General features: G+C 58.5%; 1 protein-coding gene across 3 annotated transcripts; it reads right to left on the bottom strand.

The window, feature by feature from the left end:
* Positions 1-5,558: 5,558 nt before the first annotated feature.
* Positions 5,559-14,387, bottom strand: TNNT2 (troponin T2, cardiac type). Of its 3 annotated transcripts, XM_062509382.1 has the most exons (17): positions 14,350-14,387; positions 13,444-13,454; positions 13,310-13,327; positions 12,666-12,695; positions 11,883-11,939; positions 11,316-11,348; positions 10,792-10,827; positions 10,503-10,524; positions 9,533-9,593; positions 9,311-9,427; positions 8,623-8,700; positions 8,409-8,519; positions 7,920-8,029; positions 7,349-7,439; positions 6,878-6,918; positions 6,199-6,204; positions 5,559-5,607 (listed from the first exon to the last, which is right to left on the bottom strand). In XM_062509382.1, the coding sequence occupies exons 1-17, from the start codon at positions 14,385-14,387 to the stop codon at positions 5,559-5,561; spliced, it is 909 nt and encodes a 302-aa protein (XP_062365366.1). The 3 variants fall into 3 exon arrangements, with proteins under 3 accessions (XP_062365366.1, XP_062365364.1, XP_062365367.1); XM_062509380.1 differs by lacking the exon at positions 12,666-12,695 and having other exon boundaries at positions 11,883-12,011; XM_062509383.1 differs by lacking the exon at positions 12,666-12,695.
* Between the last annotated feature and the right edge of the window lie 1,388 nt (positions 14,388-15,775).

Raw genomic sequence — 15,775 nt, 5'->3', positions numbered from 1 at the left:
TTTGGCCTCGGCTCGAGCTGGAGGCTGGGCACTCACTCTTTATGTGGGGACAGTGGCACTGTGGATCAGGGCAACACGGGCACCCTGCACGTGAATTCACGGGTGCTGGAAGCTGTGAATCCCCCAGGACACTCCAAAGGACGGGCATTGCTGGCTGCGCACAGTGATGGCATCCAGTGCTACCTGCCCCATGCTACCCTGCACGCCCTGGATGGCATCAAAACCCAGACCTAGACAGTGGGGACTGGGGGCACATGAGCACAGGAGACAGGGTGTGTTGTTCCTGCTCTTGCCCTCTCCAGCCCCACAGGTTCCCCATCCTGCACCAGGAATGGGGCTGATGGGCTCTCTGCAGGAGAGGCAGAGCAAGCCACCCACCCAGGATGTGCCTGAGGGGAAAAAAAATTCCTCAACATCTCCCTGCTTGAGCAGGGACATGGGGCTGGATCACAGAATCATGGAATGTCCTGAGTTGGAATGGAACCACAAGGATCATCCAGTCCAACCCCTGGTCCTGCACTGACACCCCAACAATCCCACCCTGTGCATCCCTGAGAGTAGTGTCCAAACTCTCCTGGAGCTCTGGCAGTCTCGGGGCTGAGACCATTCCCTGGGGAGCCTGGGCAGTGCCCAACACCCTCTTGGGGAAGAACCTTTCCCTGATATCCAGCCTGACCCTCCCCAGGCACAGCTCCATCCTAGCAAACCTCCCTTGGCCCCTCCCAACCTCCACCATTCCCAATCTGTCACCTCTGAGCTTGGGGTGAGGGGATCCCTCACTCTGTGCTCCAACTGATGATGGCCCCAATGAGAGGCCCCACATCCCATCTAGTGAGACCCTGGGGCCCTGGCAGAATTCCAGCTTCAAGAGCTTCTGCTCTATTGTCCCCAAGGGTCTGGGAGTTACTGCAGCCCCATCCTGTCCCATAATGCTGTGGCCACTTGCCTGACCCTGGTTCCTTGGGACACACATTTGCCAGATGGCTCCAGGACAGTAATCCCAACATCTCCCATGCTGCCCAGAGCACCCCTGGATAACAGGAGCTGTTAGCCATGAGCAGGCAGTTCCTATATGGGATGCAATAGTAGTACCAGGCTCTGCAATATTTCATCGTGGCTTTGCTTTGGGTCTTGAGCAGGCAGAGAAGGGCACGAGGCTGCCTCACTCCCAGCACTGCTGTAGCACAAGTACAGCCCGAAACATCAACCCAGCATTTATCAGCACCTTCTCAGTACCAAATGCATCCTCCTTCACATCCATTTCACCCCATGGGGACAGTGGGACCCTGGGGAGCACCCTGGCAAGGGAATACAACAACAGACTACAAGCTGTAGGTTTGTGAGTCATGGCACAAGGCTGCTGCAGGTTCGGCTTCTCAGCAGTGCTGGGACACCTGTGCTGGACACCGCAGGAGGACAATTTGGTCTCTGGGCTGGCAGCAGCCTCTGGAGCTCTAAACTCCTGCCAGGACATTGGCACCACCCTGGGGAGGGCACAGCCTTACTATGCCACACAAGCCCTGCAGCACAGCCACCAGCACACAGCACACTGCAGCTCCTGCCGGTGTGTCCACTGAGCCAGGGGCTCCTGGCTACTTGCACTGCACAGACTCCATGGGACACAGCCTGATCCCAGTGCTCAGACCAAGACTCCAGAACTCCTCTAGCAGACACTGCTCCCATGAGCTGTGCTCCAGAGAGGTGTTGCACAAGGGGCTGCTCCTTAAAGGACCACAGGATGGAGCTGGAACTGGACTCAATGATCCTTGTGGGTCCGTTCCAACGCAGGGAATTCCGTGTGTCCACGTCCTGTGGCAGAGATGCTGCTCCTCCACAGCCTGTCAGGGAATGTTTCACCTCACAGCTCCCGGGAAGGTGCCCTGCTAGGGAAGGGCAGAGCTCCCTATCCCTCATACCAGAGGCAGTGCCTTGATCTGGTAGCCAGAGGTGCTGTTCCCCATGGGGACAGTGAGACCACACAGCAGACCTGGAGGACACCAGAGCACTGCAAACATGGAATCACTAAATCACTGAATGGATTGGGCTGGAAGGGATCTTAGAGCTCATCCTGTTCCACCCCGTGCCATGGGCAGGGACACCTTCCACAGTCCAGGTTGCTCAGATCTCCACAATAAAGCACTTCAAGGCTGCGAGCACCCTGCACAACCCTCCCCAAGCTTCTCCTGGAATCCCTCACGCTGGGCTCAGCCCTGCTCTGTTGTGCTACACCAGACTCAACCATTTGCACCACCTGCTCCATTGGTAGTGGGGACAACTGCACACCACAGTCTTGGAATGTCCTGAGCTGGAAGGGACCCACAAGGATCATCCAGTCCAACCCCTGGCCCTGCACAGACAACCTAACAATCATCCCTGAGAGCATCCCTGAGAGCAGTGTCCAAACTCTCCTGGAGCTCTGGCAGTCTTGGGGCTGAGACCATTCCCATGGGAGCCTGGGCAGTGCCCAGCACCCTCTGGGGGAAGAACCTTTCCCTGATATCCAGGCTACCCTTCCCTTGTCTCCTGTCACTGCTCATAGAGAGCAGAGATTGGAGATGCCCCCTGGGAGGACTTGCAGCCCCTGGAGAGGGGTCCGGGGCAGAGCTGCTCCCCAGCACCAGCACAAAACCCGTGGCATGCTCCAGCCAAACTCGGCACAACCTCCCGAGCCACTGCAACCATCCCACTGCCAGTGCAACACCTGCGATGTTTCTAGCACCCTGGGAGACCCCAGCGAACAGCCCTGGCTGCTCTGCCGTGTCCCAGAGGATTGAAGCATCCTGCTCCCACTCTGCCGCTCCCGAGCACGGCAGCAGTGCGCTAGGAGTGGGAATGCCCGGGACGGGACGGGACGGGACGGGACGGGACGGGACGGGACGGGACGGGCCGGGATGGGATGGGCCGGGCCGGGACGGGACGGGCCGGGCCGGGCCGGGACGGGCCGGGACGGGACGGAATGGGATGGGATGGGCCGGGCCGGGACGGGACGGGCCGGGCCGGGACGGGACGGGACGGGACGGGACGGGCTGGGATGGGATGGGCCGGGCCGGGATGGGACGGGATGGGATGGGCCGGGACGGGACGGGACGGGATGGGATGGGCCGGGACGGGACGGGCCGGGACGGGACGGGATGGGATGGGCCGGGACGGGACGGGATGGGATGGGCCGGGCCGGGCCGGGCCGGGACGGGACGGGATGGGATGGGCCGGGCCGGGACGGGACGGGACGGGCCGGGACGGGACGGGCCGGGACGGGACGGGCCGGGACGGGCCGGGACGGGATGGGATGGGCCGGGACGGGATGGGATGGGCCGGGACGGGACGGGATGGGATGGGCCGGGCCGGGCCGGGCCGGGACGGGACGGGATGGGATGGGCCGGGCCGGGCCGGGACGGGACGGGACGGGACGGGACGGGATGGGATGGGCCGGGCCGGGACGGGACGGGATGGGCCGGGCCGGGCCGGGCCGGGACGGGACGGGATGGGACGGGATGGGCCGGGACGGGATGGGATGGGCCGGGACGGGACGGGATGGGATGGGACGGGATGGGCCGGGACGGGATGGGATGGGCCGGGCCGGGACGGGACGGGACGGGATGGGACGGGATGGGCCGGGACGGGATGGGATGGGCCGGGACGGGACGGGATGGGATGGGCCGGGCCGGGACGGGACGGGATGGGCCGGGCCGGGCCGGGCCGGGACGGGACGGGATGGGACGGGATGGGCCGGGACGGGACGGGATGGGATGGGCCGGGCCGGGACGGGACGGGATGGGCCGGGCCGGCCCGGGCCGGGACGGGACGGGATGGGACGGGATGGGCCGGGACGGGATGGGATGGGCCGGGACGGGACGGGACGGGACGGGCCGGGCCGGGACGGGACGGGACGGGATGGGATGGGCCGGGATGGGCCGGGCCGGGCCGGGCCGTGCGCTGACTCAGCCGCGGTGCCCCGGCGGTGCCAGCACGCACGGGGGAGGTGCCGGGCGGTTCCGGGCCCGGCGCAGGGATTCGGGCTGGAGCGGAGCCGGGAGGTGCCGGGACAGGCAGCGCTGTGGGAAGCAGGGAGTGCCCGGGTGTCCCCGCCCTGGGCGCTGCCGGCTCCAGGGACGGGCAGAGCGGCGGGGTTGCTCTGCGGCACCGGGCACCAGCACGGCCCTGGCTCCGCCTGCCGGAGCAGCCGGGACAATGGACCTTCAGGGCCTGCAAAAGGTGAGATTTTTGCCAAAGCAGACACAGCTGGCTGTCCGGAGCGCTCCTGTCTCCTGTTGCCATGCATCAGGCAGGCTGGAAATGCCACTTGCGGGACCATCACTCAGCCACCCTCTGGGTATTTCACGTTCCAGCACTGCCACCCCAGCCAGCTTCTCCCCTTTGCCCTCCACACCTCGGTTTTGAGGAGAGAGGTGGTGGGGAGCTGGTTGTCCTCCACTTGTGCCTCAGTGATTCAGAGCTTCCCGGAGCCTTATTCCCCAAAACCCGGTGGTGCGTGTTGAAGTAGGGAAAATGAATCCTCATCCAACAGGAGCACACAGGAGAAACCTGCAGGACACTCCCACATCACTGGGCAAGGGATGGGGAGGACAGGCAGCCCCAGCAAGGGGGACACAAAACTTCTCACCAAGGGACAAGATCCACCACCCTGTACATCCTCCCATCCCCACTGCTCTGGGAAAGCCTTCTCAGATGCTGTTTATCAACAGCATGGGACAGGTTGTCATAATAGGGCAGCATAACAGCCCTCCAGGACCTCTGGCGCCTTGGACTGGCTGCCAATCCAGATCCAGATCCAGATCCACCAGGAACACTGGGGGGGTCTGCTGGTGATATGTCCCCAGGGACAGCACACCTCTGCAATGCTGCAGGTTCCCAGCCAGATGGAGGAGATCTGCCCCGTAAAGCAGAGGAGCAGCCTCACCACACGGCTTTATTTCAAGGCTTCACTGCATGCTGTCAGTAACATGCAGAGGAGGCAAACACTGGTCAGAGCCTTTAGCAAGAGCTACAAATAGGAACGGAAATAGCCTGGAAGGTGAATTAGTGACTATTCTATGGGCCGAGAGGCTTGGAAGCAATGCCACTGTCCATGGTGTCCCACAGGGCCAGCTGTAACCAGAGAGGTGTGAGTGGGGCTCTCTGGTACAGCAAAATCAGAACAAAAGTTGACCATGACGAGGATTGCCCCAAAGTGCAGCAGGAAAAGCAGCTCAGACCACTGAGATCGGTCACCAAACCTGCCAAGGACTTTTGCTGAGATGATGCTGGGAGGCACAGGGACAGTTACTTGGGAGGTCCTGGGTGGCTGCTGTGACCTCTCAAAGCCCAGGGAGCAGGTAGGCAACTCCTCAAGCTGTGCTGTGTCCTCTGGGGTCAGAGCCTCAGGATGGAGACCACACCTGCACCCCCTCACCACCTCTTTATTTACAGACACAAGACCACTGGAGGGTGGAGATGGGAACTTCATGAGACCTCTGCCCCCCGGAACCCCCATTCCTGCAGCCAGGGCTCAGTGCAGCCACCACGGCACCTGGGGCTTGGCCTCTTCTCCCCCTGAACCTCTACTTCCAACGGCTGCCCACCATGGTCTTCCCACGGGCACCCTTGGATCTGCAAGGGAAGAGGAAAAGCACGTGCAAAAAAGCATCAGTGACGACATAAGGAGGATGAGGTGAGTGCTGTCAGTGGTCCTGCAGCCTTTTCCCGTTGAAAACTGCCCTGGGGGGCTGAAGGTCTTCACTGGCCGCAGCTAAATCTTGGGACCTGAGTCAAAGTGCCTTGGGAACAAACTCATGCAGTTGCCAGGCGATTCTAAGGATCCACCATTTCCTTCCCACATTTCTCCCCCCTCCAAGAATCATTCCAAGAAGAACTGACAAGTTGCATCTGTGGCTGCAGAGGGGTAAAAGCAGCTTCAGGATCTTTCAGGACCCATCCCATCATTCCCCTTAACCAGTACAGGGGAGCAGGCATTGCTTGGGCACCGAGCAGCACAGAGAAGGAGGGGGTTTGGGTGGGCAGTGAAAGGCATTTCTGGCTGCCAGTCCTTGGGACTGCCTCATCCCTGAGCCCTGCTGCTGCCCTGGGGTCCTGGTGTCCCTGCAACACACATGGACTGAGACTCACAGAGGACATGTGCAGGGACACACACAGAGCACCTGTGCAGGAACACATGCAGCCCTCAGAAATGCCTGTACTCACCCTTTGCTGTAGGATCACACCGTGGTGGGGCAGGAGAGAAGAGAGATGTAGCGTAAGTGGGTGGGAGATGCTGCCCCTGACACCTGGGTTGGGCTGAGCACCTCCCACATAAGGGGGAAGTGGGATGGGGATGTGAGAGCACCAGTGTGCTCCTGGGAGTAGGAGTTAAAAACCCTCTTCCACCTTCATATGAAGAGTTCCCCAGCCATATGCAGGCAACATGGGCATGGGGACGGGTTCCCCTGGCCTTGTGGGCCTGCACAAATTCCATAGCCCATGGGACTTCACCCACTAGACTAGCTGGAACCTCCAGCAGCTTCCTGAGATGCTGGGCAGAGCCCCTGCAGGGGTGACTGGAGTCTGGAAGGACCCCACAGGACACAAAGCTTCCCATGCAGAATTAGATTCTCCCTGGGGTCTATCCCCTGCTGAGGGGATGGGGAGGGTGAAGCTGTCTGGGATGACAGTGGGAGGCCATGGAGGTCTGTCAGGAGCAGAAGGGCAGGGGCTGAGGTCCCCGGGACAGACCTGCAGGTCCAGGAATGCCAGGCACCAGCAAGACCAGAGGCAGGAGGGGGAAAGGGAGGAAGTGGTTTAGGAAGGGAAGTCCATAGGGAGGGAACTGGGGAGCAGGGAGCTGGAGGAACAGGAGCTGAAGGAGGGATGTGCAGCAACTTACACTTTCTGGTGGTCACTGATGCGGTTTCGAAGGACATTGATCTGCAAGAAAAAATGGTGGATGGTGAGGTCTGGCAAGAAAAAACTGCAGGTGGATGGTGAGGTCTGACAAGATGCCCCAGGCTGAGTACAAGGACTGGGTGAAGATGCATCACTGCGTTCTTTTTTCCCCCATCAGTTTTTCTGTGGGGTTTAGAATCCCAGAATCCCAGGCTAGCTGGGTTTAGAAAGGACCTTAAAGCTCCTCTCACTCCACCCCCAGCCATGAGCAGGGACACCTTCCACTGTCCCAGGTTGCTCAGAGCTCCATTCTGTCTGGCCTGTGATTTTGCTTGCCCTGCAGTGGTGCCAGGTAGACATCCGCAGGAGCTGGGAGATCCCTTGCACACCCCAGCTCATCTCCTGGCTGGGGAGCAGAAGGAGCAGTCAGGAACATGAAGGGCGCACAAATCACAGAGGCCCTGGGGCTCACCTCATATTTCTGCCGCTTGAACTTCTCCTGCAGGTCAAATTTCTCAGCCTCCAGATCATGGATGTTCTGCCACAGTTCCTTGGCCTTGTCCCTGCAGGAAGAGCTGGCTGGGGACAGTGCAGGGAAGGGCCGTGGCTCCCAAGGAGCTCAGTGCAGGGATGGGGCACTGATGCCAACCCCTCACCTGTTCCCTGGGATGGGGCTCTGGAGGCTCCCAGACAGGGATGGGTTCTCCAGGCAGTGAATCCAGGACAAGAGTCATGTGGGAGGTCAGTACATATAGGGACACACATCCCACCCGTGGGACCCTGGCTCCTCAGGACACACCTGTCTCACCTGTGAGACCCTGGCTCCCTCTGATGGCTGGTGCCATCAACCGCAGCCTGGCCACGGTGGCCCTGCACAGCCTTGAAGCCCGTGTCCCCGTGGGGTGTCACAGCCCATCTCCAGCTGTGCCATCCCCCTCGGATGGAAGCCCCAGGGAGCCGTCCCCAGCCCGGGATCCTGCCCAGGAGCTGGGACCCAGCACAGGGCTCCTACCCTGGCCATCCCTCCTGCAGCATGTGCTTACCTCAGCTTATCCTCGCTGAGGTGGTCGATGTTCAGGGGCTTCCGTCGCTCACTGAGGATCTTCTTCTTCTTTTCCCTTTCCGTTTGCTTCTTCCCACCCTTTTTCTCTGACTGAGGAAACCATCAGTCCACTGGAGAGAAGGACGTCTGCCCAGCCTTTGCTCTCCCCATCCCCAGTTCTGCACCCAACACCCTCAGCTTTTGGGACTCTGGAAGCACATGGAGTCCCCAGGGACATTTTGGCAATAATGAACAAGACACCTTGTCCTTGTCCCCATCCCTGTCCCTGAGGTGAGGTTGCAGCTGCACATCTGCAGAGCAGAGCTGAGCTCAGGGCAGCTCTGAGCTCACTTTGGCCCTGTAACCCCTGACCCAAGAGCAGTTCCCTGCCTTCTCCTGCCTGTAAACCCCACACTGTCACCTGGATGAGGTCAGCCCATTCCCAGGAGCAGCAGTGGCTCCATCACAGCCGCCTTGGGAAGGGTCCCACCTTCTGCATGTAACCGCCGAAGTGCAGCATATTGGAGAATGCCTTCTTCTTCCGAGCCTCCTCCTCTGCCCTCTTCCGTGCCTCCTCTTCCTCCTTGCGAGCTCTTTCTTCCTGCCAGGGTGAGAAGCCGGTCATCAGTGCATGGATGGACACATAGCTCGTGTCCCCAGACTCCCCAAACCCATCCCAAACCACATTTCCAGAGGACACTCACGGCCACGCGGGCCTGGCGCTCCTTCTCCCGCTCACTGCGGATCCGCTGCTGCTCTGCCCGCTCCGCTCGCCGCTGTTCCTGCACAGAGAGGGGACCTTGGCTTGGACACCGCAGGGACTCTGCATCCTCTTTGTTCCAAGGACAGATCCCTGACCCCAAGAGCCTCAAGGGAGCCTGGGGACAGTGACCCCGGGGAGAGGTGCATCCACATCAGGCAGCGCAGCACCACAGCAGCCACACGAGGGGCATCCCAGTGACCAGGGACAGGACGGGAAGGGCTGGAGCTGTGCCAGGGAAGATTTAGGCTGGGTATCAGGGAAAGGTTCTTCCCCCAGAGGGTGCTGGGGCACCGCCCATGTTCTCCAAGGAGTGGTCATAGCCCCAAGGCTGCCAGAGCTCCAGGAGTGTTTGGACACCTTTCCCAAGGATGCACAGGGTGGGACTGTAGGTGGTTGGTTGATTGTTGGTGGGTATCTGTGCAAGGCAGGGGTTGGATTGGCTTATCTTTGTGGGTCCCTTCCAGCTCAGGGAATTTTATGGTTTGCAGGCACAGGGGCTTAACCCTCAGGCTTTGTCCTGCAGGGTCAGGGATGTCCCAGGACTGCCAGGACTGCGGGGAAGGGACAGTGGCTGAGTGTCCGCAGGGACAGGGTGGCAATAGCCAGAGAGGAGAAGGCTGAACACGTACAATCCTGTCCTTGAGGGACAGGAGCTCCTCTTCCTCCTTCTTCCTGCTCTCAAAGTGGGCTTCAATGAGGGCCTGCAGCTCATTCAGGTCCTTCTCCATGCGCTTGCGGTGAATGTCCTGCACCGGACACAAACAGCTGGAGCCTCCAGCGGCTGCCAGACACTGAGGGGGAACAATGGGAAGGAAGCACCCCCAGGGTGGGAACTGGGGGGCAAAACTTACATCAAAATCCAGTCTCTCGCCATCTGGGATCTTGGGAGGCACCAGGTTGGGCATGAAGACCCTGCAATGGAAGGGGAGCCAGAGCACGATGGGGCTGCAGCAGATCTGGGACAGCACGTGCCTTTCACCCATCCCACCCTCCCCTCTGATCCCCGCAGAGATGCAAAGTGGGCAGAGCTGGAGGAAAGAGAGTGCAATGCATCCTGTTGGAGCAGCCAGCTGGGCAGCCACAGAGGAAAACCTGTGGCATTCCCAGGAAACACTCCAAGGTGCCTGCATGGCTGGAATAACTCTGCAAGCTGCAGACTGGAATAACTCTGCAAGCTGCAGACAACATGGCCAGGGCCCTTTGCCAGGCCTCCTGAGCTGGCAGCCATCCATCACTTCCCCCAAAGGGCACCATGTGCTGCGGTGTGACCTGGCACAGGCAGCTGGATCCTCTCATCCTGTGGGGCTTGAGGGAGAGCAGGAGATGCTCAGCAGGGATACAAAGGGATGAAGGGATGATGGCTGAGGGCAGATCTGCCGCACTGCAGCATCTCAGGGGGCCAGGAGGAACCCCCAGATTTCTGGCAATAGTTCACAGTCCCGCTCCCTCAGTCACTGGAATGCTGGCACTCCTGGAAATGTGTCTCATGCTCTGTGTCCCAGGCTGGGTGCTCACACAAAAACACACACACATACGCACACTCTTTTGCCACCTGCAGGGTCACAGGGCAGCTGAGCTTCTCCTAAGGAGCATACTTCAGAAAATGCTTTAGAACTGCCTAAATACCTCCTTCTTGGGGTCTCCTTCATGGTCTGTGTTTTGCTGTCCGTTTCTCTCCCTTTTTCTCTCCATGTCTCAATCCCACCCTGCTTCCATGCTCTGGAGGCTCCCTGTGCCCTCCCCCTCATGGACCAGGCTCTGCTACATGAAGCCTCTAGCACAGCTCGGACCTTGCCCCAGGGAAAACCCTGCCACACTTACTTGGGTTTTGGCTTCGATTCACCTACAGGTCCCAGGAGCAGGACAGAAAGACAAGGTCAGCGTCACCAAGGGATTTCTTGTCACACCTTGACCCAACCCCTCCCCTGAGTCAAGCCCTCCCTCTCTCCCAGCAGCAGGGGCTTCACAGGGACCATCCCCCAGCAGTGAGGTGCCAGCCCTGTGCCGGAGGACACGTTGTGCCCTAGGCAGCAGCTGGTGCTGCTGGCTGAGCAGAGCAGCACCAGGCACCCCCCGAAATCACACAGAAGGAACAAGGGTGATACTTCACCTTCCCCAGGCTCCTGCTCTCGGTCTCCCTCTCCACCTGTGCAAAACACGATGCTTTGTGTCCCCGTGGCCAGTCCTGCCCAGGGACACTGTGGGGCAGCTGTTCCCCTCTTTCCCATGCTTGTTCCCACTTAAAACTCCAGCTTCATCACTGCAGGATGAACGGGGGGAGATCAGGTCCCTGAGGGACATCCGTCACTCACAGGGTGGTCAGGAGAACCCCAGATCCTCTCCAGGAGGAATCCAGACAAGTTTTGCAGAAGCTCAGGCTAGAAAAGCAGCAATACCTCCCTCTCCGACTGTATTTTGGGTGAATTTCTGCCTGAGGCAGCACAAATCCATCCTTCCTGCTGCCCTGGTCCTGCTGAGGGATGTGGCCAGGGCAACTCTCCCCCATTTACCACAACTGTCCCTTTGGCAGCAAGTAAATTCAGCACAAAACTCGGTTACAAGGGCCCAGTGTCTCAAGGGACAGGGATCATGACTGGAATGGCCAAATCCATCTCCCCTCTACTCCCACTTTACCTTCTCCTGCTGCTTTCGTTTCATCTTCTTGTTCTGTTTAAAAGCAATGTTAAGAACATGAGCACCCCTGGCTGAGAGCAGTCACATCTCCCAGCACAGAGGGGTACCAGCACCCTGACTCGGGGTCACAGCCGGGATGTGAGCCTGCCCCAGCAGCAGTGACAGCACAGGGTCATACACTATGCCTTAAAGCCACCTCATGAAATGTGCTCTCTTGATGATCAGACACATCAGAGCTCAATCCCAGCTCTGGAAACCCCCTCTAAGGTAATGGACCCCTTGGTGAAACAGGCTCAGCCCATTTTTGGCATTATTTCAGAGAGCTGGACACAGCCACCAGCAGCAAACACCACTGTCCTCATGCTTGTAGGGCCCAGACAGAGCAGGGAAGGACATCTCAGGTTGACACCCCTTTACTGCACACCAGATCTGGGGGACAGCTGCCCCTCTGTGCTGATGTCCCCCTGTCACAGCCACACTGGGACATCCCAGCCCCCACCTGGCACGCCCTGGAGCAGACCATGGCCCAGCCAAGCCATGGGAGTTTCATGGCGCAGTCCCACTCACCTTCTGCCTTGGTTTCTTGGGTCTCCTCCTCCGCCTCCTCTACCTGCTCTTCCTGACCTGTGGAATAAGGGGCAGGGTGAATCCAGCAGTGCTGTTCCCTGGCTCCCTGCAGCTTCTGGTTTGGGATAACTGTGGCACAGAGCCGAGACAGACCCGGGGGAGCTGCAGCTGCAGGAAAGGAACCAGCTTGGGAAGCAAAGGGCTCCTCGCTAACCTTACCCAAGGGCTGCTCAGTGCTCATCAGGGCAAAACCCCCTAAAATTAATGAAAGTGAAGGATTTCTCGCCACCTCCTTGCTTGTCCCTCATCCCCTCTCATTCTGCCATTCCCTCACACCACAGGAAGGAAGGAGGGATTTCTATTGCTCTGCTCTAGCACTGAACTCCAGAAGTGGCTGAGAAGGTGCCTCTGGAGCCCTCTCAATCGCATTTGTGACACTGCTGGAGCCTTTTTCCACTGGAGGGAGCAGCCTCCCCATAGGATTCCTTCAGTGCAGCCAGAGTTGTACCTGCTGTACCTGCAGGCCCTGGGGATGGTGATACCACAGAAGGGAAGAAAAAGAAGACAGCAAAGACAGCAAACCATGGCTGGCAGATATAAGAGACAAGGCACAGACAGAGGATGGACACACAGCATAGCAAGGCATGGGTGGACTGCAGGAAGAAGAGAGAGAAGTGGAAGAATGAAAGAAAACCATTCCCCAACTGGGGAGAGGCAGAACACATCGACCCACAACTTTTCCCAAGAGCAGAGAGAGGAAATAATCAAAAATGCAATAACTACCATCGTCTTCCTCTATCCATTCTTCCTCTTCTGAGCCAGGGAGGAGGGAAGGAATAAGCACAAGGATTAGTTGGGTGCCACAGTTTTTGCATGCGTGAGATGAGGACTGGAGCACTACAGGGGCTTCCCCCTGCAACTCTCTTTGCTTTTACACTCGGGTGTTTTGCCTGGCAGCGTCCTGGAGCAGCCAGAGACTCAGCCCAGTCGAGCCCAGCCCAGCCCAGCCCAGCCCAGCCCAGCCCAGCCCAGCCCAGCCCAGCCCAGCCCAGCCCAGCTCCTGTGCCAGGGTTGTGTCTCCATCAAGCTGAGGCAGGTGGAAATTTGAGTTTGGGCATGAGTGTCACACATTCAGCAGAGACTCCAGCTCCCTTTAGGATACTGGGATCACACCTCTGCCAGCACCCATGTCCAGCATTGCCGGTCCTGGCTTGAGTCAAAGGATCACTGACAAAAGAGATCCTGAGAAAATTCAGACTGGTTTTTACCCTACTGATGTTTCAGGTGTAGGCATCTCAAACATGGTCACATCTGCCTTTTCTGAACATGATTTGCCCACTGCAGCCCAGGAGCTGATCCCCAAATCCCCCAGCAAAACACTGAGGCCCCAGCATTTTGATTTTGGTCCTTGCAAGTGTAACTCCTACCTTCCTCCACGCACTCCTCTTCACAGAGCACACAGGGCACAGACAGAGAAAAGGAGAAGAAGCCTCAGGTTATTGGAGTTGCTCTGATCAGTTTTTGGCCTCAGGGCAGCTGCAGGTGCTCCATGTCCTCTTACCTTCCTGCTCCCTGCAAAGCACAACAGGAATTTACAGTCACATTGAGTTGCTGGAACAGGGCCCATCAAGTGAGGCTGAGGTGATTTTGGGATTTCTTTGAGGCTGGCTCCCCTTTCTTATAGCACAGGGCCAGGGCTTCTGGGCAGCTGCTGTGTGGCTGTCAGGTGGTACTGGGGACAGGGACAAGGCCCAGGTCACCCTGCAGGCTGTGGAGAACAGGAGCTGAAGGTTTGGACTGGCACTTTGACACTGGTCAGGGCACCCCACCATTTTGCAGCATGAGAAAATGGGTGACCTTGGCCTGCAATCCCAGAAGGGAGCATCTCACATCCCACCTTTGCCCCCAGGTCCTTCCCTGAGTGTGGGGGAGATGCACAGCCTGTCCCAGGGGCACAGATTGGTGACACATATCAGTCTGATGTGGCACAGAAACACCAGAGAATTCAGGTCCCATTTCTCTGCGGGTGGATGAGAAGTGGAGTTGTGTTCAAGCTCACCCCTATGACCCCATCCCCATCTCTCCAGTATGTGCCTCCTGGCCCAGCAGCCTCCATCAGCTGAAGCTTCTCTCAGATCTGGACTTTGGAGATTGATGCTCTGGATGTGGCAGCAGGACCCCATCAGCAACAGATTGGCAGCCTCAGGTTTTCCCATCTCTGTCTCACAGATTTAGAGTGCAGCATTTTTAATGTAGGAACTATCCTTGTCCTGCCCATAGGGGTGGATACAGCTCCCAACACAAATTTCCACTACTGGGGTCAGGCACTGCCAAGGCAGAGGGGCACAGGCTGGGGCCACAGGCACAGGCTGGTGGGTGCTGGGGTAACAAGAGCACTTCCAAGCAATGCTGCAGTGGGAAAATAGGAATAGGGAGAAAGAAAGGGGGTTAAAACCACCCCACTTACTGTTCATACTCCTCGGTGACCTCCTCTGTGTCTGACATTCCTGGTTCCCTGGCAGAGTTTGAGGCAGATTGAAAAAAGTGAGGGTTAGAAGTGAGATAAGGGCCAGCACAGCCTGTCCCTCAGCACCAGGACAGGGGCACAGAGATGCTGCCTCTCTCCAAAGCACTTGGAGCTCCCAGCTGTCCCCAGCCAGGCTGTGACAGCGTTATCTCAGCAGAGATAAGGTGCCTGCCCCCCTCCTGTCCCAGGATCACAACTTGCCCCAAACAGGAGGCAGGAGATTTGACACAGCCTCCTGTCACACTGATAACTCTGTCAGGAGCCATGTCCAGGGCACTCAGCCCCCATGGCCCAGCCCTCTCAGGGGCTGTGTTTGCTCAGGTGACAGGAAAATCACCCCACTGCAGTGTTCAGCTTGTTTTGCTTCCAGACTATTCTTAGCTCAGAGACGATCTCTTCTCTCAGACTTACAGCCCTGCACCAGGCACAGCACAAGGCCTCAGCAAACCCTCCCAGCCCAGCCCTTCAAGTGCAGAACTGCTGGGAAAGGGGCAGCCTGGGTTCAGCAGGAGCATTTCTCCCCTGTTAACTAAAAGAAATAATGTACAGCCTGGTTTAGTAATTTAGCCCTGGTTTTAGGGCTAAAACCTCTGCAGAAACAGCCTTTCATCTTTCAGCACATCTGTCTCCCTCCCAGCTGTGCTCAGGAGGACTTTGCTCATCACCTCACCTCATTTGACCTTCACCCAGCACTGCACCCACCAGCCCCATCCCTGGGCATCCTGGAGCAGCCCAGAGCCCCAGCCCCAAGCCCAGCCCTGTTCCCTGCTCTGCCAGCCCTCAGCAGGGTTAAGATGCCACAGGACGATGCAAGGCAGCTCTGGAAATAACTTCCATGTGCTGAACCACCTGTTCCCAGAGCTGCAAGGCTTCTCTGTTCCTGCTGCCCAGAGTCTGGGAACAACTGCTCCTGGCTACATCTGTCGAGCATTTATTACCCAGGATGGGTAGGACAGGCCTCAGGAGTGCTTATTCAAGATGCTGGATCCAGGGTTGGAATGCTCAGGCACGGGAAAGGGGCATTCCAGGAGGGGAATAACCACGCATAACCAAGGCTCCAGAAGGTTTCTAATCTCACTGTTACTCACAAGGTGCTTTTTGGAGACAAAGGCAGAACTCAGCCCCCTCTAGCTTGGGGTCACTGCCTGCTCCTTCCATCACTGCTTCCTTTCCTGCAATGGGTCTGGGGCTTGGCTCTAAGCACCCCTTCCAGCGCCATCCCCAGGATCTCTGCTTCCCCACAAACATCAGTTCCCACTGCCCCCCCAGGCTCAGCATGGTCCTGATGCCCCAAGTTTGGCCAAATCATTTGTGTGGCCTCTGAGTAACCCAGGCTCCACACTACCATTTCATGACATGAGAGAAG

The sequence above is a fragment of the Cinclus cinclus genome, chromosome 27, assembly GCF_963662255.1.
Source record: "Cinclus cinclus chromosome 27, bCinCin1.1, whole genome shotgun sequence".
NCBI classification, from domain to species: Eukaryota; Metazoa; Chordata; class Aves; order Passeriformes; family Cinclidae; genus Cinclus; species Cinclus cinclus.
Note: the sequence above shows the minus strand (reverse complement) of the source record. Positions and strands in the feature narration are given on the sequence as shown.